This window comes from Salmo salar, chromosome 14 (genome assembly GCF_965601325.2).
Source record: "Salmo salar chromosome 14, fSalSal1, whole genome shotgun sequence".
NCBI lineage: Eukaryota > Metazoa > Chordata > Actinopteri > Salmoniformes > Salmonidae > Salmo > Salmo salar.
Window position 1 is genome coordinate 32,573,563 of NC_138304.1, and position 27,639 is coordinate 32,601,201.

Genomic DNA, 27,639 nt, shown 5'->3' on the forward strand with positions numbered 1-27,639 from the left:
CCATGCAAACATTTATTTTGACATGGCATCAGTGAGATTCTAACCTATAGTCTTTTGTTCTCCATCTATGGAATTAGTCCACTGCGTCACCAGGATGGAGCTAGCATGCCATGTTTTTTTACGCATACAAAGATGCTCATTTTGGTCTATTTAAACAGACCCCATTTCAAAGGAATCAAGCACTCATTAAGATCAGGTGTGGTCAATTATTGGGGGCGGCTAACACACCTGAACACACTTAAAGAAAGGATAGAGAGAGTTTTGTTATAGCCCTTGGTTCACTCCAGACCTGACTGACCTTGACCAGCACAAAAACATCCTGTGGTGTACCGCATTAGCATCGAATAGCCCCCGCGATATGCAACTTTTCAGGGAGGTTAGGAACCAATATATACAGGCAGTTAGAAAAGCAAAGGCTAGCTTTTCAAACTGAAATTTTCATCCTGTAGCACAAACTCCAAAAAGTTCTGGGACAATGTAAAGTCCATGGAGAAAAAGAGCACCACCTCCCAGCTACCCACTGCACTGAGGCTAGGAAACACTGTCACCACCGATAAATCTACGATAATCGAGAATTTCAACAAGTATTTTTCTACGGCTGGCCATGCTTTCCACCTGGCTACCCCTTTCCCGGTCAACAACTCTGCACCCCCCACAGCAAATTGCCCAAGCCTCCCTCATTTCTCCTTCACCCAAATCCAGAGAGCTGATGTTCTGAAAGAGCTGCAAAATCTGGACCCCTACAAATCAGCTGGGCTAGACAATGTGGACCCTCTCTTTCTAAAATGATCTGCCGCAATTGTTGCAACCCCTATTACTAGCCTGTTCAACCTCTCATTCGAATCGTCTGAGCTCCTCAAAGATTGGAGAGCTGCCACGGTGATCCCCCTCTTCAAAGAGGGAGACACTAGACCCAAACTGTTACAGACCTATATCTATCCTACCCTGCCTTTCTAAAGTCTTCGAAAGCCAAGTTAACAAACAGATCACCGACCATTTCGAATCCCACCGTACCTTCTCCGCTATGCAATCTGGTTTCCGAGCAGGTCATGGGTGCACCTCAGCCACGCTCAAGGTCCTAAACGATATCATAACCGGAATCGACAAAAGACAATACTGTGCAGCCGTATTCATCGACCTAGCCAAGGCTTTTGACTGTCAATCACTGCATTCTTATCGGCAGACTCAACAGCCTTGGTTTCGCAAATAACTGCCTCGCCTGGTTCACCAACTACTTCTCAGATAGAGTTCAGTGTGTCAAATCGGATGTCCTGTTGTCCGGACCTCAGGCAGTCTCTATGGGTGTTCCACAGGGTTCAATTCTCGGGCCGACTCTTTTCTCTGTATACATCAATGATGTCGCTCTTGCGGCTGGTGATTCTCTGATCCACCTCTACACAGACGACACATTCTGTATACATCTGGCCCTTCTTTGGATACTGTTAACTAGCCTCTAGACGAGCTTCAATGCCATACAACACTCCTTCCGTGGCCTCCAACTGCTCATAAATGCAAGTAAAACTAAATGCATGCTCTTCAACCGATCGCTGCCCGAACCCAACCGCCCGCCCGTCTAGCATCACTACGCTGGACGGTTCTGACTTAGAATATGTGGACAACTACAAATACCTAGGTGTCTGGTTAGACTGTAAACTCTCCTTACAGACTCACATTAAGCATCTCCAATTCAAAATTACATCTAGAATCGGCTTCCAATTTTGCAACAAAGCATCCCTCACTCATGCTGCCAAACATACCCTCATAAAACTGACCATCCTACCAATCCTCGACTTTGGCGATGTCATTTGCAAAATAGCCTTCAACGCTCTACTCAGCAAATTGGATGCAGTCTATCACAGTGCCATCCGTTTTGTCACCAAAGCCACTGGCTCCAGGTCATCTATAAATCTTTGCTAGGTAAAGCCCCGCCTTATCTCAGCTCACTGGTCACCATAGCAGCACCCACCCATAGCATGCGCTAAAGCAGGTATATTTCACTGGTCACCCCCAAAGCCAATTCCTCCTTTGGCCGCCTTTCCTTCCAGTTCTCTGCTGCCAATGACTGGAACGAATTGCAAAACTCACTGAGGCTGGAGACTCATATCTCCCTCACTAGCTTTATTTAACTAGGCAAGTCAGTTAAGAACAAATTCTTATTTTCAATGATGGCCTAGAAACAGTGGGTTAACTGCCTTGTTCAGGGGCAGAACAGCTTACAGATCATTGCACCTGTACATAGCCCATCTGTAAATTGCCCATCCAACTACATAATCCCCATATTGTTATTTATTTTATTTATATATTTTTTGCTCCTTTGCACCCACATTCATCTTCTGCACATCTATCACTCCAGTGTTTATTTGCGAAATTCTAATTGTTTCGCCACTACGTCCTATTTATTGCCTTACCTCCCTAATCTTACTTCATTTGCACACACTGCATATAGCCTTTTCTATTGTGTTATTGACTGTACGTTTGTTTATTCCATGTGTAACTCTGTGTTGTTGTTTGTGTCACACTGCTTTGCTTTATCTTGGCCAGGTCGCAGTTGTAAATGAGAACTTGTTCTCAACTGGCCTACCTGGTTAAATCAAGGTGAAATAAAATAAATAAATAAAAAAATTGTTGATGCTAAGAATGGAATGTATACGTTCTTATATAACGTTCTGATTGTTCGTAAACACCATGTGTAGACTTAGTCAAATGCAGCAAAAATATAACAAATATAAAAAGTGACAGGAGGAACAAAGTCATATGGCTTTGTGTGTGGGTGTGTCGTCAATATGCATGTGTGCGCATGTTATGTGTGTGTGTGTGTGTGTGTGTGTGCGCACGCGCGTGTATGTATGTGTTAGGGGTGTCAGTCTAAGTATGTGTGAGTGTGTGGGTAGAGTCGGTGCAAGAGAGTCATTTTAAAAAAGGGGTCAATGCAGGTAGTCTGGGTAGCCATTTGATTAGCTATTTAGCTGTCTTGTTTAGCAGTCGTATGGCTTGGGGGTAGAAGCTTTCCAGGGTCCTGTTGGTTCCAGACTTGGTGGACTGGTACTGCTTGCCGTGCGGTAGCAGAGAGAAGAGTCTATGGCTTGGGTGGCTGGAGTCTGACCATTTTTTACTTCCTCTGACACCGCCTGGTATAGAGGTCCTGGATGGCAGGGAGCTCAGCCCCAGTGATGTACTGGGAAATAATCACCACCCTCTGTAGCACCTTGCAGTCGGGTGCCTTGCCAGTTGCCGTACCAAGCGGTGATGCAGCCAGTCAAGATGCTCTCAAATTGTGCAGCTGTAGAACTTTGAGGTTCTGAGGGTCCATGCCAAACCTTTTCAGCCTCCTGAGGGGAAGAGGCCCTTTCGTGCCCCGTTCTAAACTGTTTAGGTGTGCGTGGACCATGTCAATTCCTTAGTGATGTGGACACAGAGGAACTTGCTCGCCCCTCCGTTTCCTGTGGTTCACGATCAGCTCCTTTGTCTTACTAATGTTGAGGGAGAGGTTGTTGTCCTGGTACCACACTGCCACGTATCTGAACTCCTACCTAAAGGCTGCCTCATCGTCGTCGGTGATCAGTCCTGCTATGTGCAGAGACTGTTCCAAAGCCAAGCAACTATTCTGCCCCCTTCCCAGAAAGTTGTGGGATGGTTGTATGCAGAATAACCAGAGGACAACCACGCTCTCACCAAGCTCTAAGAAGCATGTGGCTCTCATAACGTTATGTGCTAGATGGAAACAGTTATCCATTACAAAAAAAAGCTGAAAGAATTGCACACCGTTTAGTGATAAATATTTGAGACCGTCAAATGCAAAGTCGTGCAAGTTGGACAGATCTCTCACAGAATCACAGCTGAAGCAGAAAGCCTAGCTGTCCCTCAAAATCCGAAAAGGAGAGCTTTCAGTGTGACAGCCAAAGTAGAAATTAGGTTGTTATCAGACCTGTCATAAAACTTCCCTGCAGCAAACCAGTAACCTTGTAGGAAATCCATGTGTAGTTATAATTACGTACAGATAAGAAACACATACGTAAAATGCTAAGAGTTTATTAACCAGCCACTCGCTGCCTATTACTGCCTGCATACAAGTATGTGATTAGCATTGAAATATTGGACAATTACGTCCAACTTATGTACGGTCGGTAGGCTAATCAATTCTCCCATTATGTCTCCCTTGAATCATCTATTCTACAATAGCAGCAGGCAGATCATCCTCATCATCATCACCATCACAATGACATTACAGGAGGTTTTTGGGGATGCAGACTCCCCTCCGTCAGAAAATATTAATTATGAAAAATGTCATTATCCCCCGCCCAGGGCTATTACCCTGTCCTACTCTGAGGGGAGAAAAAGTGATGACTGGGAAAGGGTGTGAAAACCCCTACAGACCTTTCCTTGCAATTAATCTGTAAGCTAGCTTGCTACCGTTTTATGTTTTTTTTCCTCCAATGACACCAGAAATTATGAAACCAAAGAAGTTAATTTATAGACATGACTCATGTGTTAACACTAATTTCTCTCCTTTGAAACAGTGATTATTTTCACATATCATATTTTTGTTAATCATCATATTTGTGTGTTTTTTGTTTATGACCAATTGCTTGATAGGTTATTTTTAATTCTTCAAATACTTACTAAACCCATAGTGGCATCCATGGTCACAGACAAATCCCCACCATCATTTTTCTCTTCTTATGAGGTGTATTTACAGTGAGGGAAAACAGTATTTGATCCCCTACTGATTTTGTACGTTTGCCCACTGACAAATAAATGATCAGTCTATAATTTTAATGGTAGGTTTATTTGAACAGTGAGAGACAGAATAACAACAACAAAAAAATCCAGAAAAACGCATGTCAAAAATGTTATAAAATGATTTGCATTTTAATGAGGGAAATAAGTATTTGACCCCTCTGCAAAACATGACTTAGTACTTGGAGGCAAAACCCTTGTTGGCAATCACAGAGGTCAGACGTTTCTTGTAGTTGGCCACCAGGTCTGCACACGTCTCAGGAGGGATTTTGTCCCACTCCTCTTTGCAGATCTTCTCCAAGTCATTAAGGTTTTGAGGCTGACGTTTGGCAACTCGAACCTTCAGCTCCCTCCACAGATTTTCTATGGGATTAAGGCCTGGAGACTGGCTAGGCCACTCCAGGACCTTAATGTGCTTCTTCTTGAGCCACTCCTTTGTTGCCTTGGCCGTGTGTTTTGGGTCATTGTCATGCTAGAATACACATCCACGACCCATTTTCAATGCCCTGGCTGAGGGAAGGAGGTTCTCACCCAAGATTTGACGGTACATGGCCCCGTCCATCGTCCCTTTGATGCGGTAAAGTTGTCCTGTCCCCTTAGCAGAAAAACACCCCCAAAGCATAATGTTTCCACCTCCATGTTTGACGGTGGGGATAGTGTTCTTGGGGTCATAGGCAGCATTCCTCCTCCTCCAAACACGGCGAGTTGAGTTGATGCCAAAGAGCTCCATTTTGGTCTCATCTGACCACAACACTTTCACCCAGAGGTCCTCTGAATCATTCAGATGTTCATTGGCAAACTTCAGTTGGGCATGTATATGTGCTTGCTTGAGCAGGGGTACATTGCGGGCGCTGCAGGATTTCAGTCCTTCACGGCGTAGTGTGTTACCAATTGTTTTCTTGGTGACTATGGTCCCAGCTGCCTTGAGATCATTGACAAGATCCTCCCGTGTAGTTCTGGGCTGATTCCTCACTGTTCTCATGATCATTGCAACTCCACGAGGTGAGATCTTGCATGGAGCCCCAGGCCAAGGGAGATTGACAGTTCTTTTGTGTTTCTTCCATTTGCGAATAATCGCACCAACTGTTGTCACCTTCTCACCAAGCTGCTTGGCAATGGTCTTGTAGCCCATTCCAGCCTTGTGTAGGTCTACAATCTTGTCCCTGACATCCTTGGAGAGCTCTTTGGTCTTGGCTATGGTGGAGAGTTTGGAATCTGATTGATTGATTGCTTCTGTGGACAGGTGTCTTTTATACAGGTAACAAGCTGAGATTAGGAGCACTCCCTTTAAGAGTGTGCTCCTAATCTCAGCTCGTTACCTGTATAAAAGAAACCTGGGAGCCAGAAATGTTTCTGATTGAGAAGGGGTCAAATGCTTATTTCCCTCATTAAAATGCAAATTAATTTATAACATTTTTGACATGCGTTTTTCTGGATTTTTGTGTTGTTATTCTGTCTCTCACTGTTCAAATAAACCTACCATTAAAATTATAGACTGATCATTTCTTTGTAAGTGGGCAAATGTAGAAAATCAGCAGGGGATCAAATACTTTTTTCCCTCACCATATCTCCATTGTTTCAGCCAGCATGCGACATAGGAAATCACAACCGTTATCCAGGAGTTTCACCCCAATGTCATAATCAGTGGTTTAAAGTTTGTATCTGTACATTTTTTGACAAGCTGATCATATCGAAAAAGAAAATACTTCTGCATTTCCTGCTCTGTAGACACATTTCAAATAGGCTCACGATAACTCCTGATAACGTTGGGGAGCAATATTCAGAGCTTAAATAGCCAAATTGATTAGTCACAGGAATCAGGACTAATAAAGCCAATGCAACAGCCTGCTTTACAAATGGTGGGCCTACCACATGGATGGGCATTCATGAAATTCCATTGTGGGCCGACATGGTAGGCTACACCCCGGTAAGCATGAGCCGACGTCTTTTGGACGTCTTTTTTTTGTCCTGCCAGACCGGACATCTTTTTGGGGTGTTTTACAAATGGTAGGCATACCACATACAGTGGGGGAAAAAAGTATTTGATCCCCTGCTGATTTTGCACATTTGCCCACTGACAAAGAAATTATCAGTCTATAATTTTAATGGTAGGTTTATTCGAACAGTGAGAGACAGAATAAAAACAAAGAAATCCAGAAAAACGCATGTCAAAAATGTTATAAAATGATTTGCATTTTAATGAGGGAAATAAGTATTTGACCCCTCTGCAAAACATGACTTAGTACTTGGTGGCAAAACCCTTGTTGGCAATCACAGAGGTCAGACGTTTATTGTAGTTGGCCACCAGGTTTGCACACATCTCAGGAGGGATTTTGTCCCACTCCTCTTTGCAGATCTTCAAGTCATTAAGGTTTCGAGGCTGACGTTTGGCAACTCGAACCTTCAGCTCCCTCCACAGATTTTCTATGGGAATAAGGTCTGGAGACTGGCTAGGCCACTCCAGGACCTTAATGTGCTTCTTCTTGAGCCACTATTTTGTTGCCTTGGCCGTGTGTTTTGGGTCATTGTCATGCTGGAATGCGTTTTTCTGGATATTTTTGTTGTTATTCTGTCTCTCACTGTTCAAATAAACCTACCATTAAAATTATAGACTGATCCTTTCTTTATCAGTGGGCAAACATACAAAATCAGCAGGGGATCAAGTACTTTTCCCCCACTGTAGATGGCCATTCATAAAATAATATTTCAGGCAACACTGTAGGCTACACCTCTGTAAGCACGGGCCGATGCTTTTTGGGCGTATTTTTTTGGTGCAGTCCGGACCGGCCTTGATTTCCACATCCATGGACATTGGTTTTTGGTCCGGACCAAATCTGAAACAATCATAGACATCTATGTTTGGTTCAGATTTTGTCCAGTCTGGATCGTCCTTGATTTTGGACAAACAGACATTTATAAATGACATCTTTTCAACTTTCATTCAAACCAAATACAAGCCTGATTTCAACATCTGGAAAATACAAATTTTCAACTTTGATTCAGAACCGAAAAAGAACCTGATTTCAACGTCTGGAAAAAAGGTATTTTTTAACACCTGGGAAAAATTCCTTTTCAACGTCCTGGAAAAAATGTATTTTAAACCTACAGAAAATGCTTATTTTCACCTTTCCTTCAGAACCTAAACTGAACATAACTTAAATGCCAGAAAAATACGTCTTTTCAATGTCATTTTGCTTACTGGGACTATTCTAGTTTTGTGGAGGCAGCATTTTTTAGTCTCACCTAGGGTGGCAGAACGGAAAGAACCGGCCCTGTCCTTGCGTAATGGGAGCGCACTTGTGCACGGCTGTATAAGTAATCGTTTTTGCCGCCTGCAGAACTATTGTTATGAAAATGTGTATTCATTAATGGAAAGTATACCTGCTTTGAGGATAAGCCAGGAATGTTTAAGATGTTTATTTAGACGGAATATGAAAATGATGGTACAATGAAGATGTCTGTTACATGATTTAATATGCCATATTTGGGTAAAGAGCTCCATGGTTAATGGTATGGTCCATAGTGAAGGGCTATAGGTATAAAGGTACCTGTTCAACCTGTGAGCTAGTGTAATGTTCTAGCTCTAGTATGTAAGCTGTGTGGGGAGGCCGTCCATAGTCTGGTATTCCCCAACCGGCTACAGTATAGATGGTTTGACCGGGTAGGCCTGATTTCATTTAGATTCCAACCGGTATTTTGAGCGTCTGTTCATTTTGTAAATACCTTTGTAGATTATGTAAATATTAATAGAATTTTGTCATTCAACTGGAACCACCTTTCACTGTTAATAAACTGGACACTATTGTGCACCTGATCCTGCTGCCTCCTGCCCCTTAACGCTGCTCCAACATCCGGTCCGTACGACATGGGGTCCTTAAATACACACCGCCGGGCTGGGGCCGGCACAACAGCAGAGTTAAAGTGATGAATGCAGCCTAGTGACTGTACTGTAGCTAAATGCCCTGGGAGAGTGTTACTAATATAAATGGTATTATAAGGGGGAAGGGGTATTGCTAAGGGCGGGGGGCTGGGCCATGTCAATGTTGGGGGAAAAAAGCCCAATGTTCATGTGACTCTTTGGGTCCTTTTGAGACGGACCGGCTGGCTGGCTGGCTGATTGTGCAGCTGCAGTGGTACTGGTGCAGGAATGCATAGACCATATGGTCTAGGGTTGCTACTAATGACCCCCTGTCCAGTTTTTAAAGTCTAGAGTTTCACAACAATACCCCCCAAAAACCATCTGATTATTGAAAGACAGGGAGGTGTGGGTAAACTGTCTGTTTTTTTGTCCGCAAGTTGAGAAGGTGACAAAAATGCTAGTTTATTAGGGTTACCACCCAAACCAAAACCACTTGTTTTGATTCGCAAGTTGTGGATCCAGAATTACTAGACTGGACTCTAGAATATCGTGCCACCACACATCCATAACTAACTCCAGGTTGTATTTGTGTAACGAGACCTCTGTTCTAAAACCTTTGAAATACAATATTCTAGGCCTTGGGTGAGGTAACAGTTGACTCTTACCTTTGTGATATGATCTTGTAGGCATCGGGGAGGTAGCAGTTGATGTTCTCCATCTGGAACGGGTCGGCGTCGCAGATCTTGTCGTCCGTGCGGCCATAGTTGGCCGTCTCGATCATGATGACATCAGCACCGGGGCAGCGGAGATCAATGGCGTAGCCCTCGCAAGAGAGCTCTCTTCTGACCAGGCCAAACGGCAGAGCGGCACGACTGAATCCTGGGAGAGAGGAAGGATGGGAGGGATGGAGGGAGAGAGAGAAAGAAAAATTAAGACATTAGTACAAAAACTATAACTACCAATTTCTCTACGGTCTCGTTTTCTGTCAAAGATATCACATCAAAGTCGTAGGATATCTGAAGTTATATAGTCATCGTCTAAAAGTCAATGTAACAACCCAGGGAACAAATTCTAATACACCTAAACACAAAACTATAAATACATAAAATCCCTCTCTCACGTCCTCCTCCAGGACCATAGTTCAACTGAGTTTGAATGGTTTGTTTCGACAATGGGGCACAAGCTCCCTCATTAGATATTTGGTTTATGTGTTCTGTTTTTCTATCAGTAGAGCAACAGGCAGAAAATAGCCTGAATCTACCAGCAGCAGCATGGAGTGTAATTTAATCAATTTTACCGTGCCAACGATCGAAGAGGGGACTGTTTGGAGTCCACAGAGGAGAAGGAATCTATACATGGAGCTCAGCAGATGTGAACACCAGCCAAATAGTGGTGCTTTGGGGAAAATGTACTATTTATCTAAATGTTTGCATCCTCATCAACAAATTATATTGAAAAGGATTTTCAACCTTGCTTTTTTACCTAAAAACAATAAAACCTCAAGCCAAAATACCTTGAAAGTACAAATAGATATATTTAGAAAAAGAAAAGAGAAAATCAAAAAAGGTCATCAACAATGAAATCTAGGGATGCACGATATATCGGTAAGCATATCGGAAATCGGCCGATATTAGCTAAACATGCCAACATCGGCATGATGTCTAGTTTAACGCCAAAAACTGATGTCAAAGCTGACGTGCACACCTATATAACGTAGGTAGACGACGTAATGACACCACAAAAAAACATTGCGCTACACTTGCAACACAGCATTCCTAACCTAGCCCACAATGTCTGCTGTGGGTCGACCAGTCATCAAGTCCAGCAGTCATTTGAAAGAGTAAGAACATTTCAGCGAGACAACTCAAAGGCGAAATCCATTAACCCCAAGATAATAGAATTCATTGCTCTTGACAATCAACCGTTCTCTGTCGTGGATGATGTTGGCTTTCGCCGACTGGTCGAGCACCGGTACACACTACCAGAGTTACACAGTATTGTTGAAACTCACATCCATGAGCTACTTGCTATGAGCGTCACTGCTATTAGCTTCACGACTGACATTTGGACCAGCGATGTCAGCCCCATGACCATTATGAGTCTGACAGCACAGTGGGTCCACAAGGATTTCCTACTGAGGAAAGCTGAATTGCATGCTCAAGAATGTGCTTATTCTCATACCGCTGCTGCCATTTCAATGGCATTTGAGAACATGTTTGAAACGTGTAAACATGAACACTCCTAGCTCCATTTAAACAACTGACTGTAGAAATAAGCTCAACTGTGTCTGCAGCAGACGTGATACCCTGTCATGGCATTGAAACACCTGCTCAACAAAATTGCCAACACAGAATGGCGGGTTAACTTGGAAAAGTACCCTCCTAGAGGTTGTAAACAAGCGATTCGGTGGCTATCTCTCTGAGCATCTACTGTGTTGCCTCCATGCTCGATACTAGGTACAAGGACCACTACTTCGACGCAGACAAGAAACAGGGTTAACGTGAAATGTTACAGACACAGCTGGACAAGTTGGAAATGAACACAGTGACAGTGCACACCGAGGAAGAGAGGCCACAGATAGACAGAGCTGAAAGGTTACTGCTTGACATGTATGATAAAATCCTGGATGAGACTGAACAAATGAACAACGAAACAGCACAGCAAGTGAAATAAATAGGTTTTGATTATGTTTTACTGGTAATGGGGACATACAGTTGAAGTCGGAAGTTTACATACACTTAGGTTGGAGTGATTAAAACTCGTTTTTCAACCACTCCACTAATTTCTTGTTAACAAACTATAGTTTTGACAAGTCGGATGGGACATCTACTTCGTGCATGACACAAGTAATTTTTCCAACAATTGTTTACAGACAGATTATTTCACTTATAATTTACTATATCACAATTCCAGTGGGTCAGAAGTTTACATACATTAACCTGTTTGGGCTAGGGGGCAGTATTGAGAATTTTGGAAAAAATATGTGCCCATTTTTAACTGCCTCCTACACCAACTCAGAAGCTAGAATATGCATATTATTGTTCAGGTTTGGATAGAAAACACCCTAAAGTTTCTAAAACTGTTTGAATGGTGTCTGTGAGTATAACAGAACTCCTATGGCAGGCAAAAACCTGACAAGGTTTCATGCAGGAAGTGGCCTGTCTGACAAGGAGTCGTGCGTCTTGCATCTGTTTATTGAAGAGTAAGGATCTTAGCTGTAACGTGACAATTCCCAGGGCTCCAATAGGCTCTCAGAAGCCGGGAAAATCCTGAAGGATGACGAGGCAGCCTCTGGCTGAAACAGATTATCACCTTATCCAAGTGTCCCATTAGGTGACAATGGAATGAGGCGCGTGCGCGATTAGCCCCCGTGGTGTATATTCATTAGGCTGTTTAGCTTATTGCAGATTCCCGGTCGGAATATTATCGCTTTTCTACGAGATAAATTGCATAAAAATTGATTTTAAACAGCGGTTGACATGCTTCGAAGTACGGTAATGGAATATTTAGAATTTTTTTTGTCACGTTCTGCGCCATGCGCACGACCGTGGATTACCATTCTGATAGTGTCTAGAACGCACAAACAAAACGACACTATTTGGATATAAAGATGGATTATATGGGACCAAACCTACATTTGTTATTGAAGTAGAAGTCCTGGGAGTGCATTCTGACGAAGACAACAAAAGGTAATCAAACTTTTATAATAGTAAATCTGATATTGGTGAAGGCTAATCTTGCCGGGTGTCTAAATAGCTAGCCCTTGATGGCTGGGCTATGTACTTAGAATATTGCAAAATGTGCTTCATCTGAAAAGCTATTTTAAAATCGGACATATCGAGTGCATAGAGGAGTAATGTATCTATAATTCTTAAAATAATTGTTATGCTTTTTGTGAACGTTTATCGTGAGTAATTTAGTAAAATTGTTAGTAAATTCACCGGAAGTTTGCGGGGGGTATGCTAGTTCTGAACGTCACATGCTAATGTAAAAAGCTGTTTTTTGATATAAATATGAACTTGATTGAACAGACATGCATGTATTGTATAACATAATGTCCTAGGTGTGTCATCTGATGAAGATCATAAAAGGTTAGTGCTGCATTTAGCTGTGGCTTTGGGTTTATGTGACATTATATGCTAGCTTGAAAAATGGGTGTCTGATTATTTCTGGCTGGGCACTCTCCTGACATAATCTAATGTTTTGCTTTCGTTGTAAAGCCTTTTTGAAATCGGACAGTGTGGTTAGATAAAGGAGAGTCTTGTCTTTAAATAGCTGTAAAATAGTCATATGTTTGAGAAATTGAAGTAATAGTATTTCAAACGATTCAAAAATCGCGCCACTGGATACAAGTGGCTGTTACGTAGGTGGGATGAATTCGTCCCGCCTAGCCCATAGAGGTTAAGTTGACTGTACCTTTAAACAGCTTGGAAAATTCCAGAAAATGATGTCATGGCTTTAGAAGCTTCTGATAGGCTAATTGACATAATTTGAGTCCTGTGGATGTATTTCAAGGCCTACCTTCAAACTCAGTGCCCCTTTGCTTGACATCATGGGAAAATCAAAACAAATCAGCCAAGACCTCAGAAAAATATTGCTGACCTCCACAAGTCTGGTTCATCCTTGGGAGCAATTTCCAAATGCCTGAAGGTACTAGGTTCATCAGTACAAACAATAATACGAAAGTATAAACACCATGGGACCACGCAGCCGTCATACCGCTCAGGAAGGAGACACGTTCTATCTCCTAGAGATGAACGTACTTTGGTGCGAAAAGTGTAAATCAATCCCAGAACAACAGCAAAGGACCTTGTGAAAATGCTGGAGGAAACAGGTACAAAAGTATCTATATCCACAGTAAAGCGTGTCCTATATCGACATAACCTAAAAGGCCGCTCAGCAAGGAAGAAGCCATTGCTCCAAAACTGCCATAAAAAGCCAGACTATGGGTTGCAACTGCACATGGGGACAAATATCGTACTTTTTGGAGAAATGTCCTCTGGTCTGATGAAACAAAAATAGAACTGTTTGGTCATAATGACCATCGTGAAGCACGGGGGTGGCAGCATCATGTTGTGGGGGTGCTTTGCTGCAGGAGGGACTGGTGCACTTCACAAAATAAATGGCATTATGAGGAGGAAAATTATGTGGATATATTGAAGCAACATCAAGACATCAGTCAGGAAGTTCAAGCTTGGTCGTAAATGGGTCTTCCAAATGGACAATGACCCCAAGCATATTTCCAAAGTTGTGGCAAAATGGCTTAAGGACAACAAAGTCAAGGTATTGGTGTGGGCATCACAAAGCCCTGACCTCAGAATTTGTGGGCAGAACTGAAAAAGCGAGCAAGGAGGCCTACAAACCTGACTCATTTACACCAGCTCTGTCAGGAGGAATCGGCCAAAGTAACTTATTTTGGGAAGCTTGTGGAAGGCTACCCAAAACGTTTGACCCAAGTTAAACAATTTAAAGGCAATACTACCAAATACTAATTGAGTGCATGTAAACTTCTGACCCACTGGGAATGTGATGAAAGAAATAAAAGCTGAAATAAATAATTCCCTCTACTATTATTCTGACATTTCACATTCTTAAAATAAAGTGGTGATCCTAACTGACCTAAGACCGGGAATTTTTACTAGGATTAAATGTCAGGAATTGTGAAAAACTGAGTTCAAATGCATTTGGCTAACGAGTATGTAAACTTTCGACTTCAACTGTATGTAAATGCCAACAAAATAATTTTTTGATCTGTGTGTGTGTGTTTCAACTATTTAACTGCACTAGAATGCTTAAAAAGGCTTCTAAGATTTGAAATATCGGTTATCGATATTGTATTTTTTTTTTTTGGCAAGTACAATATCGGATACCGGGCAAAAATCTCATATCGGTGCATCCCTAATGAAATCCATGAATTATGTATTCAAGCGTTGAAGCACATACTGTCACAGGTTACAGTTTAGTTTGAAGCAATCACAAAGAAAAGTCCTCAAGTTCCAGAAATTCAACTGGTGTTCCACTAAAGAACTAAGTTTGAGGCAGTAGCACTGCGTGAACTGTCAATATTCACTGTTGTCCGTGGCAACAGTGTGCCTCCCCAAGTGGCCAGCTGCCATTTGTGTTTTCTGCCACTGCACTACTCTCCTAATTAGTCTCTCCATTCAGCATGTTACCTTCTCAGCACTCTCATTGGCTCCTTGGCATTGTCATGTAATAACACAAACCACACCAGGTTCGCTTGCACACGCCTGCTAATTGCACCGACACACACACACACACACACTTTTGACACCCAGGGCCTGACACAATTAGCAATTGTTTGAACGAATGGCTCAAAGTTGAAGTGATTTTGGCTGGAAATTCTTACTACCCTGAGACACCGACCTTGGCTCAAACATCTGTCTGTCTGCTTGTCATAATCTAGCCTGTAGTGGTGCCTTGCCTTGTTCTATTATAATGGTATTCTGTGTCAGTCCACAAATGTCACAGACAAACACTGACGAGTGTCGAGCAAGGTTTGAATACAAACATGGATATAAAGCACCGGTAAGCTACGAGATGCCTTGGAGGCACCAACCAGCTCTCAATAAGAAAATGCCTTATGTATTAACCACTTTAGAAAATAATGCTATGGGTTTTCATACAAGACTACTTCAGAGATATATGTACACACACACACGCGCACACACACACACATCCGTTCAAAAGTTTGGGGTAACTTATAAAGTGTAGACATTGTTAATGTTGTAAATGACTATTATAGCTGGAAAGGGCTGATTTTTCATGGAATATCTACATAGGCGCACAGAGGCCCATTATCAGCAACCATCACTCCCAATGGCACGTTGTGTTAGCTAATCCAAGTTTGTCATTTTAAAAAGGCTAATTGATTATTAGAAAACCGTTTTGCAATTACATGAGATCACAGCTGAAAACTGTGGAGCTGATTAAAGAAGCAATAAAACTGGCCTTCTTTAGACTAGTTGAGTATCTGGAGCATCAGCATTTGTTTGATTACATGGCCAGAAACAAAGATCTTTCTTCTGAAACTCGTCAGTCTATTCTTGTTCTGAGAAATGAAGGCTATTCCATGTGAGAAATTGAAAAGAAACTGAAGATCTCGTACAACGCTGTATACTACTCCCTTCACAGAGCAGCGCAAACTGGCTCTAACCAGAATAGAAAGAGTGGGAAGCCCCGGTGCACAACTGAGCAAGAGGAAAAGTACGTTAGTGTCTAGTTTGAGAAACAGACCTCAACTGGCAGCTTCATTAAATAGTACCCGCAAAACACCAGTCTCAACGTCAACAGTGAAGAGGCGACCCCCGGGATGCTGGCCTTCTAGGCAGAGTTGCAATGAAAAAGCCATGGGGTATTGTTTGTAGATCGATGAGGAAAACTTAATTTAATACATTTTAGAATCAGGCTGTAACGTAACGAAATGTGGAAAAAGTCAAGGGGTCTGAATACTTTACGAATGCACTGTATTTTAGTGCTTTCAAAAAGTATTGATACCCCTTGACTTATTCAACATTTGTTGTGTTACAGCCGGAATTCCAAATTAATTAAATATATACAGTACCAGTCAAAAGTTTGGACACACCAACTCATTCAAGGGTTTTTCTTTATTTTTTACATTGTAGAATAATAGTGATGACATCAAAACTATGAAATAACACATATGGAATCATGTACTAAGCAAAAAAGTGTTAAATCAAATATTTTATATTTGAGATAATTCCAAGAACCCACCCTTAAGTAGCTGTGTCCAAACTTTTGACTGGTACTGTACATGCCATTGAGGGTTGTATGTTCATTCCATCTAGTCCAACTAACTGCGACAACCACTGTAATTATACATATACCCTTTATTTCATGAGAAAACTGTCCAGAATCGTGAATGATGAAACACAGACCGTGCGGCTTCAACTTTACCACAAAGACTAATGAACAGGTTCCGCGGCCATTCCTCATGGAGGGAGTGACAGCTTTATCACACTGGCTACAGAAAGCAGACATAAATAATGCATTTCATGGGGTTTTAGAGTTTCTCAATGGAGAAACCCTCCTTTGAGCAGACTGTAGCTAGCTATCCCCTTCACTGTATTTCCCCTCCCTTCCCTTCTGTCCACCAGCTTGCTATAGGCTATCTATCAGGGCACTATATGGTCTGATCACACACAGCTGCTATCAATTGAGGCCTAGCAATTGATTAAGCCTGGGGCTCGCTTGCCTCCTCCTCCTCCTCCTCCTCCTCCTCCCTGGTACTGTATAGATACATCTGGTCATAGGGCAACAATATATCAATTAAGGGGAGTATCTTGACTGTCAGGGAGCCCACAAGGACAAATTGTTGTGTCCCCTGGCTCTCTTCAGATAGCATGGATCTCATTAAATGACCGTCTTACTTCCTGGTAATTGGACACGTATCATGACAAATCTTTCCCAAAACGTAATATTTTGAGAAAATAATTTTGTTTTCCTATAGGGGAAAATAATGTAATAAAAACATTATTTGCTTCTGTTTGAGAACTGCACATCATGTTCCTTCAATCATCATTAGAGCCAAGCGTTCGCAATACAATGAAGTGAACAGTTGGGGATCAGTTGTACTTCACAACAGCCATTTTAAGGAACATCACTCTTATTAAAAGTAAAAATGAGGCAGAGCGGTTTGCACAGGGGGAGGAAAAAAAATTGTGTGCATGATGTGTTGAGGAAGTGTGAAAGGCTTTTTATCTCATGGCTCCATGTAGCTTTGTTTGACTGCTCTGCTTCAACTTTGCAGTGGTAGGAAAATAACTGCCACAGGACACAAGCACGTTGGGCAGCCAGCTGCAGTTCAGAACAGTTCAGAAGACGGGAGGGAAAATCGATAGCACATTATCTGTGTGTAAAAAAGAACGAAGCAAGTCTACCTCCCTCTTTATTGGTCCTTCAGACTAACATTAAATCCTCCTACGGCTGCATCCAGCAGGCCAGTAAATCCAGTCAATAATATATTTTATACAACAGGTGGGTCTAATCCTGGATGCTGATTGGTTACAACCGCATTCCAGCCAGTGTCTATTCCACAAGTTACCACCGGCTAAATCTATGACGTCAAAATGCCTATTTACTGTTCTCACTGCGCAATCCACTGTCTCATCAGCCCAGCCAAGCAATTTATAAACTTGATCTCCACTATAAAAAGCATCTAGACATAATCTCACATTTATTTTAGACTAGCATTTGATTTAACAGCGTAATTTTGTATAAACCTTGCTGTCTGTATCTGACATTTGTAAAATTGCTTCAATGTTGAAATTTGATCTCCAGCTGTCTAATAGTATTTTCTCCCCAATTTCATGGTATCCAATTGGTAGTTAGTCTCGTCTCATTGCTGCGATTCCCGTATGGACTCGGGGGAGGCAAAGGTTGAGAACCGTGCGTCCTCCAAAACACAACCCAACCAAGCCGCACTGCTTCTTGACAGAATGCCCACTTAACCTTGAAGCCAGCCGCACCAACGTGTCGGAGGAAACACCGTACACCTGGCGACCGTGTCAACATGCACTGATGGGACAAGGACATCCCTGCCAGTCAAACCCTCCCCCAACTCGGACGACGCTGGGCCAATTGTGCGCCGCCCCATGGGTCTCCTGGTCGTGGCCGGCTGCGACAGAGCCTGGACTCGAACCCAAAATCTCTAGTGGCACAGCTAGCGCTGTGACGCAGTGCTATAGACCACTGCGTCACTTGGGAGGCCGGCCCATAGTAATGAATGTGTCGATACAGACAGGCAGCTTTTCTCAGCCAGTCGAAATCATGAATCAGCTGGCATAATGTTTTTGGATTTATACAAAGAAATGTCAATAGAAAACAGGCCAAACTAAATGAAATGCAGCAAGTTTGCTGTCTTCAGTTTGAAGTGATTGTGTTACCTGTGTTGTTGGCTAGCTCCTCTGAACAGCAGTCTCATGACAAGAGAGAGCACATTTTCTATGCCAGGCGAAATCATGCATCATTAGCTCATTGCTATGGATGTATCCAAATAAATGTCACTAGAAAACAGCTTAAAATCAAATGCAGCTACTTTGCTGTTATTCTGGCTGCAATGTTTGACCTGATGAAGTTAGCTGTAGTTGGCTAGCTAGCAAGCAAGGAATAAGAACGTTGCCAGCCAGTATGGCAATGGAACATTTAGAACGAACGACTGGGTCACATATATAGATACAGAACACAAAGACTGAGCGACTGGGTCGCGTCCATGGTAACCAAACCGATAGAACGAACAACCAGCCGGCTTGGGTAGCAACCTTAGACTTGTGTCGGGACTATATCTCGTGGAAGGATGAAACAGTATGAATAAATTAATCAAAATATTTTTTGTGTGAAAATATGTCAATCATTATTTGAATATGTTGGTTACATATTGTATAGACTTGCACAGCGGTTGCCATGGAGATTCCATTGAGCATTCTATATTTAAGTGATAATGGCCTCGAAGCCGGTGTTTGGAGGACATATTGCCACGGTTTGCCGGCCTTCGACAAACAACACCCATGCCATTAAATACTCCAAATACCGGCTTCTCTGGCATTATCACTTAAATATAGAATGCTCAATCGAATCGCCATGGCAACCATTGTGCAAGTCTACTCTGTCCCATAATTGACTGTGATCCCTTACTCCTGGCCCTGTTGACACAACGCCTTATCAAGCATTCTGGTCAGTGACTGACTGACTTGGGGGGGAAAAGTAGGCTTTTCAGATTCCTCCCCCTGACCAGCCAACGGTAAGCCTGCTATTGAGCTGCTGAGCACTGAGCAGCCAGGCGGGGCCAATACTGGCTCACAATGTGTTGCATTCTGAGAGTGTGGAGTCCCTCTTCTCTTCTTTTCGGTCCGCACCCTACAATTCAATGGCAACAATCCCTTCCATAATACATATTTTGTTTTCTATCAATACCCTTGAAATTGTAAGTGGCACTATGGCTCAGATAGGTGCAGAATACAGGCCCAGTCTGTGGCGCGCTGCCATCACCTTCATGCTTTTAAAACCCAGAGAATAAAAGAGAGAGAGAAAAAAATTCTATAGAATTGGGGTTTTGGCCAACTGGGGAGCAGTTTAGAGCAGCAGAGATGACACACAGTATACAGTCACAGTCATGTTTAGGCCCTTATCCTAACCCCTTAATTTCTTAGCATTGTTCTGTCCTTTAAAAGGCCTATCCAATACAACCTTAGAACCTCTGATGTTAAGTCCCCTATTTAGAGGACTTTAAGCCATTCTGGACTTGTTCCAACTGACATTTTAGTTCACAAAGCGCTCTGTGAACTTCGCAGGATTCAGTGCCTTAATGCCGATTTATGCTTGATACGGCAATGCAGTCTGGAGGATCCGTATGGAAGGTGTGATGTAATGCAGAGCCTCCGGAGGCCAAATCAACCTCTGTACGGTAATGCCGTGTGCCTCCCAAACTCTTTAACAATGCTGAGGGCTCCATATACAGTTGAAATCAGAAGTTTACATACACCTTAGCCAAATACATTTAAACTCAGGTTTGCACAATTCCTGACATTTAGTCCTAGTAAAAATTCCCTGTCTTGGGTCAGTTAGGATCGACACTTTATTTTAAGAATGTGAAATGTCTGAATAACGGTAGAGAGAACGATTTATTTCATCACATTCCCAGTGGGTCAGAAGTTTACATACCAATTGAGAGTATTTGGTAGCATTGCCTTTAAATTGTTGAACTTGGATCAAACGTTTCAGGTAGCCTTCCACAATAAGTTGGGTGAATTTTGGCCCATTCCTCCTGACAGAGCTGGTGTAACTGAGTCAAGTTTGTAGGCCGCCTTGCTCGCACACACTTTTTCAGTTCTCCCCACACATTTTCTATGGGATTGAGGTCAGGGCTTTGTGATGGCCACTCCAATACCTTGACTTTGTTGTCCTTAAGCCATTTTACCACAACTTTGGAAGTATGCTTGGGGTCATTGTCCATTTGGAAAACCCATTTGCGACCAAGCCTCAACTTCCTGACTGATGTCTTGAGATGTTGCTTCAATATAGCCACATCATTTTCCTCCTCATGATGCCATCTATTTTGTGAAGAGCACCAGTCTCTCCCGCAGCAAAGCACCCCCACAACATGATGCTGCCACCCCCGTGCTTCACGGTTGGGATGGTGTTCTATGGCTTGCAAGCCTCCCCCTTTTTACTCCAAACATAACGATGGTCATTATGGCCAAACAGTACTATTTTTGTTTCGTCAGACCAGAGGACATTTCTCCAAAAAGTACGATCTTTGTCCCCATGTGCAGTTGCAAACCGTAGTCTGGCTTTTTATGGCGGTTTTGGAGCAGTGGCTTCTTCCTTGCTGAGAGGCCTTTCAGGTTATGTCAATATAGGACTCGTTTTATTGTGGATATAGATACTTTGTACCCGTTTCCTCCAGCATCTTCAAAAGGTCCTTTGCTGTTGTTCTGGGATTGATTTGCACTTTTCGCACCAAAATACGTTAATCTCTTGGAGATGGAACACATCTCCTTCCTGAGCAGTATGATGGCTGCGTGGTCCCATGGTGTTTATACTTGCGTACTATTGTTTGTACCAATGAACGTAGTACCTTCAGGCATTTGGAAATTGCTCCCAAGGATGAACCAGACTTGGAGGTCTACAATTCTTTCAAAATCAGGTCTTGGCTGATTTCTTTTGATTTTCCCATGGTCAAGCAAAGAGGCACTGAGTTTGAAGGTAGGCCTTGAAATGCATCCACAGGTACACCTCCAATTGACTCAAATTATGTAAATTAGCCTATCAGAAGCTTCTAAAGCCATGACATTTTCTGGAATATTCCAAGCTGTTTAAAAGGCACTGTCAACTTCGTGTATGTAAACTTCTGAAATATAAGTGAAATAATATGTCTGTAAACAATTATTGAAAAAATTACTTGGTATCATGCATAAAGTAGATGTCCTAACCGACTTGCCAAAACTATAGTTTGTTAACAAGAAATTTGTGGACTGGTTGAAAAATGTGTTTTAATAACTCCAACCTAAGTGTATGTAAATTTCCAACTTCAACTGTAGCTCCACATTGACATGATTGGTTGACGGTAGGTGGGGCGGTACATCCTGTATAAACACAAATTCACTTCCTTGATAACAACCTTCACAACTGCTTTGCGAAGTGCAAGAAGTATGAATGCCCTGACTTCTGGGGAGGCCGCATCGTCATATATACTGTACGGCCAATGGAGATGCCGCATTGACCATCAAATCATTTTGTTTATAGTGCCAGTAAGCACCCTCTGTCTGCTTCCCGCTACCACTGTCAGCGGAGCTGACTTGAAGTGTCAGGTTGCATACTCAACATTTGCATAGAGAGTGACACGTCACATTTTCTGGCCTATCCAGACAAAGAATCAAATTGCTCTCCCTCTGAGTAACTGAGCCCAGACACGGCATATTAAAGGGGCCAGTCCAGCGATTTCAGCAATCATGGTCTGATCTCACTGTGATATTCTCTGCCAAAATTAGTGCTCTCAACATGAAAACACAAAATTCTAAAATCCCTTTGTGCATAAAGCTGAAGTTATAACGAGTCTAAAGACATTTGAATGGCGTCTCTGTGTCACTCAGGAGGCTTGTCATCTGTTATATAAAATGGGGCCAAATTTGTTTTGTCACTAAATATGATCATATTTATTTTACAGTTATAAGGTGAAATCTTACAGTAAGTCATTTATAATTTGATTGGTACTATATTTATAAAGCTTTTCACTCATTTTAAGCCCTATTCTTGCACTTTTGTTGAATAGGATTTTTATATATATAATATATATATATTCATAATATTTGTACTACTTCAGAAAGTATTCATATGCATTGACTTATTCCACATTTTGTTGTGTTACAGCCTGAATTCAAAATTGAGTCGATTTTTTTAAACCCATCTACACAAAATACCCCATAATGACAGTGAAAACATGGTTTTAGAAATATTAGCAAATTTATTGAAAATGAAATACAGAAATATATAATTTATATAAGTATTCACACCCGAGTCAATACGTTTTAGAAGCACCTTTGGCAGCGATTATAGCTGTGAGTCTTTTTCGATACGTCTAAGAGCTTTGCACACATGGATTGTACAGTATTTGCACATTATTTTTTTTTAATTCTTCAAGCTCTGTCAAGTTGGTTGTTGATCATTGCTAAACAGCCATTTTCAAGTCATGACATTTTCAAACTGATTTTAGTCAAAACTAACTAGGCCACTCAGGAACATTCAATGTCATCTTGGTAAGCAACTCCAGTGTATATTTGACCTTGTTATTGTCCTGCTGAAAGGTGAATTTGTCTCCCAGTGTCCTCTAGGATTTTGCCTGTGCTTAGCTCTATTCCATTTATTTTAATCCTAAAAAAAACTCCATAGTCCTTGCCGATGATAAGCATACCCATAACATGATGCAGCCACCACCATTCTTATAAATATGAAGAATGGTACTCAATGATGTGTTGTGCTGGATTTGCCCCAAACATAACACTTTGTATTCAGGACATAAAGTTAATTTCATTAAATGTTTTTCAGTTTTACTTTAGTGCCTTATTACAAACAGGATGCATGTTTTGGAATAATATTTATTCTGGACAGGCTTCCTTCTTTTCACTCTGTCAATTAGGTTAGTATTGTGGAGTAACTACAATGTTGTTGATCCATCCTCAGTTTTCTCCTATCACAGCCATTAAACTCTAACTATTTTAAAGCCACCATTGGCCTCATGGTGAAATCCCTGAGGGGTTTCCTTCCTCTCCGGTAACTGATGATGCCTTCCTCTCCAGCAACTGAGGACGCCTGTATCTTTGTCGTGACTGGGTGCATTGATACACCATCCAAATTGTAATTAATAACTTCCCCATGCTCAAAGGGATACTCAATGTCTGCTTTTTTATTTTATTTAATCCATTTGAAAACGTAGGCTGTAACACAAAATGTGGAAAAAGTCAAGGGGTGTGAATACTTTCTGCACTGTATGTAGGCACTGTATGTACTTGAGCTTTTGTCTTTAAAAGTGAGTACACCTCAGAAATGTATAACTATTTTTACCAAAAAGGTGAGTTCCAAACCTTTCTAGAACTATGCAGCATTACTAGTTATTGTTAACGGCCATCTCATGACAAATAATGACTTTGGGTATGTCTTTTTAGGCAGAAATCTATATTGAGGTTTTACTCCCCAAACTCCCTTCCTCTCCTCTCAGACAGAGGAGCCGCAAGAAAAAACGGGGAGGAAAATACCGGATTGTTTGATCAGTCTGGGGGAAAAAATAAATAATAATAATAAAAAAAAATAATATAGGCCAGTTTTTTGGGGGTGGGCGATACAGACAAACGGCGAGGGCCGCGAGAGCTTTCACAGACAGACAGACAGACAGACAGACAGAACACAGCTAGGAGTTGGTTGACACTTGTCATCCTCCATTAAGGCCTCTTTGATTAGTCTTTGTTGTCGTGGAAACGGCAAACAGCTACATGCAAATGGCCTGTTCCTGCCCCAGGCTGGCCCCCATTGTTCTGGGCCCAGGCTTGACAGGGACACTTTCTCCACATGATAAAGGCGGGAGTAGCCCTTTAGGAATAAGAGTGGCCCCACCGCGGACACAGCGTGAGTCCTTCAAAAATGCCTGTCTTTTTTGTCGTTTTATTCTTCAATATTACTGGTAGCCACATCTCTGGAAAAAAGAGGGGATCTTCCAAAGCCAAGCATTCCTTCCCAACTGAGCTGGATGCCTCCATAATCCAATATCCGGAATTAAGAAGGGGGGGCGGGGAGAATCTAAAGCATATTTGAATACTTAACATGTGAGAACAAAGCGGTAACAAGGTTTCGCCTATTTTTTCCCTTTCTGTTCTCCGCAGTATTTCTAATCTGTTCAATTGCTCAATGGAACTTATTGATTGCAGGCCAAGGAAATAATTTAAAAACAATAGACTAGAATAATTTCTAAATAAAATACATTGAAGAAAATAACGGTGACTTCAAAAAGGCAATTGCATTTATTAAACAAAACATAACTAGTCTCTAATTGTAAATATGTCCACGACATTCTAAAACTCAAGCCGAAAAGTATTATTTTGTTAAGAGATCATACAAGTCTCTCTGTTTAAAACCCTCTGCATCACAAAATAAATGAAATCTACTGCAACTGTCTGCTGTTTGATACAATCTCACAAATACTATGTAACATGAAGACACACATTAAAACACCTGGGAGTGAGGTGGGAGATGAGGAAGATGACTTGGGGAGTTGCAAAAAAATAACAAGTCTGCTTGAAAAACAGGCAGTTAAGACTTGACCACTTTACGACAGGCCCACATTTCATTACTGTTACGTTCCCCAGTTTCTGTGTTGTAGTTTGTGTATTTGTGAGTGTGTTTCAGGTAATGGCTTCCTGAAGTTCTCCAAGCAGCTGATTGGTCGGCCCCATTGCTGATTGGAGAGCTGACCCCGCCCCCTCATCAGGACGCAGCTGTCTCCAATTACCAAGCCAACCTAAAGCTATATAAGCCAGTGTTCTGTTGCTCAGAAGGAGAGAGGATTGCTGAGAGAGGAGGCTAATGGCTATAGCATGTTGGTTGTTTCTAAGAATTATGGTATGTATTGTGTTCGTTGTTGCTGAGGGAGCTGATTGGTTGTCTGTGTGTCAATAGGATGCAGTGTTTTGATTATTGAACTTAGTGGTGTTATTCTGTTTCATTTGTTCCCAGGGGGGAAGGGGAAGGCACCTAGGGAGTGTTTAGGCAAGAGGCCCGCGGGCATACATAACCCGTAGTAGTTTGTCTACGCACACTAGGAAAGACCTGGGCGGACCATCCCCTGTATTTTGGTTAGTGCACCAGGTGGTGCTAGTTAAGTAGTTGGTAGGCAGGTTAAGGTAAGAGAGGGGGCTTTGATATTTACTTTCTTTGTTTTGGTTCCGTCCAGCCCCTTTTCCCCCATGCGAAGAAATAAATTCCCTGTAAACGGTATTCTCTGCCTTTTGTCATCCTTACTCACACCTACAGTCCATACCTCTTTTACACCACAGAGAGTTGAGTTGTAGCAGGGTGTTGCGTTCCCTCTTCCGAGAGGCGTGCGTAACAATTACAACCACCAAATTACAATCGACAAAAAGATATGGCACCATCTCCATGACACTCACCCCACCCTGTCTCTGTTCCACCTTGCTGGGAATCGTTTCTAAAGACAATGTCCGACAAGACCACAGAGCAAACCCCAAAGGCTACTTCCCAGACAGACAACTGCTATCAAACACCCCCAGGTTCTGAGATACTGTACCATAAGCATTCTAAAATAGAACTGTATAAGCCAGTCAGTTCATTTGTGGTGAGATCCATGCTCTTAGTAATGTGCTTTTTCTCTCTTTAATATGGATAAAATACAATGGTGTTGGCCGTTCTCTCCAGTTCATCTCCTAGACCAGCAGTAGTCGACTAGATTCAGCCACGGGATGCATTTTGTCGTAGAGGATAGTTTGGGGGCCGGAACAAAATTATTAGTATACCTCACATTTACCACAAATAAGCCCAAAAAGAGATTGGGTTTGAAACTAACAATTTCATAGAGAACATCTATTTTTATTAGTGGGAATAGTTTTCTTAAACTAAATACATTTTTTTGCTGTATTCCTGGTGATTTTAGTCTTGACATCGGGGCTAAAATAAATCACCTGCGGGTCAGTTTTGGCCGCAGGCCACCTGTTGCTGACCCCTATCCTAGACTGTTTTCTGTTCATTTTTTTCTCAGAAAACAGTACAGGCGAGCATTACATGGATAGCATTTTGATGCGTGTCTCCATCTGGAGAACTAAAGGGGAAGGATTTGTCATATCACGAGACTAAAGCGTGATACTCAGGTGGGCCCATTCAGCAGGAGATAGTGTGAGGTAGATCCTGTCATGACAGACACTCAGGTGGGCCCATTCAGCAGGAGATAGTGTGAGGTAGATCCTGTCATGACAGACACTCAGGTGGGCCCATTCAGCAGGAGATAGTGTGAGGTAGATCCTGTCATGACAGACACTCAGGTGGGCCCATTCAGCAGGAGATTGTGTGAGGTAGATCCTGTCATGACAGGCACTCAGGTGGGCCCATTCAGCAGGAGATAGTGTGAGGTAGATCCTGTCATGACAGACACTCAGGTGCCATCCCTCTTTTCTCTGTCATGGTGAAGTCTCCTTTAAAACCCAACCTAAAATGTGATGCAATGGTGACTGATGTTCCTATTGTCCTCATTTTTTACAACAAGCGCCATTTAGTAACCTGTGTTGTCTTCAAGTTAGCAATGAAAAAACATGACAGTTCATGACCAGTTTTAAGATGGTCATACCATGGAACATTTTGCTATTACATTTAGAATTTAGGACCCCTGTTTGTATTAAAAAACAGAGTGCATTCGGAAAGTATTCAGACCCCTTTAATTTTTCCACATGTCAGAGCAAAAACCAAGCCATGAGGTTGGAGGAATTGTCCGTAGAGCTCGGAGACAGGATTGTGTCGAGGCACAGATCTGGGGGAAGATACCAAAACATTTATGCAACATTGAAGGTCCCCAAGAACACAGTGGCCTCCATCATTCTTAAATGGAAGAAGTTTGGAACCACCAAGATTCTTCCTAGAGCTGGCTGCCAGGCCAAACTGGGCAATTGGGGGAGAAGGGAGGGTCAGGGAGAACGGAGGGTCAGGGAGGTGACCAAGAACCCAATGGTCACTCTGACAGAGTTCCTCTGTGGAGAATGGAGAGAACTTTCCAGAAGGACAATCATCTCTGCAGCACTCCACCAATCAGGCCTTTTTGGTAGAGTGGCCAGACGGAAGCCACTCCCCAGTAAAAGTCACATGACAACCCACTTGGAATTTGCCAAAAGGCACCTAAAGGACTCTGACTATGAGAAACAAGATTCTCTGGTCTGATGAAAACAAGATTGAACTCTTTGGCCTGAATGCCAAGCATCACATCTGGAGGAAACCTGGCACCATCCCTACAGTGAAGC

The 27,639-nt window shown here is 42.3% G+C and overlaps 1 protein-coding gene across 7 annotated transcripts in view; it reads right to left on the reverse strand.

The window, feature by feature from the left end:
• The window catches only part of LOC106569141 (adhesion G protein-coupled receptor L2), a 128,692-nt gene that overhangs the window by 70,860 nt on the left and 30,193 nt on the right, over positions 1–27,639 (reverse strand). For all 7 annotated transcript variants that reach the window (XR_014380337.1, XM_045694181.2, XM_014140165.3 and 4 more), the window contains exon 3: positions 9,262–9,475. Coding sequence is in view for 6 of the 7 variants with exons in the window: in XM_045694181.2 (XP_045550137.1) it covers positions 9,262–9,475 (214 nt within the window). In the remaining variant the exon portion in view is untranslated. The remainder of the gene's footprint in view (positions 1–9,261; positions 9,476–27,639) is intronic.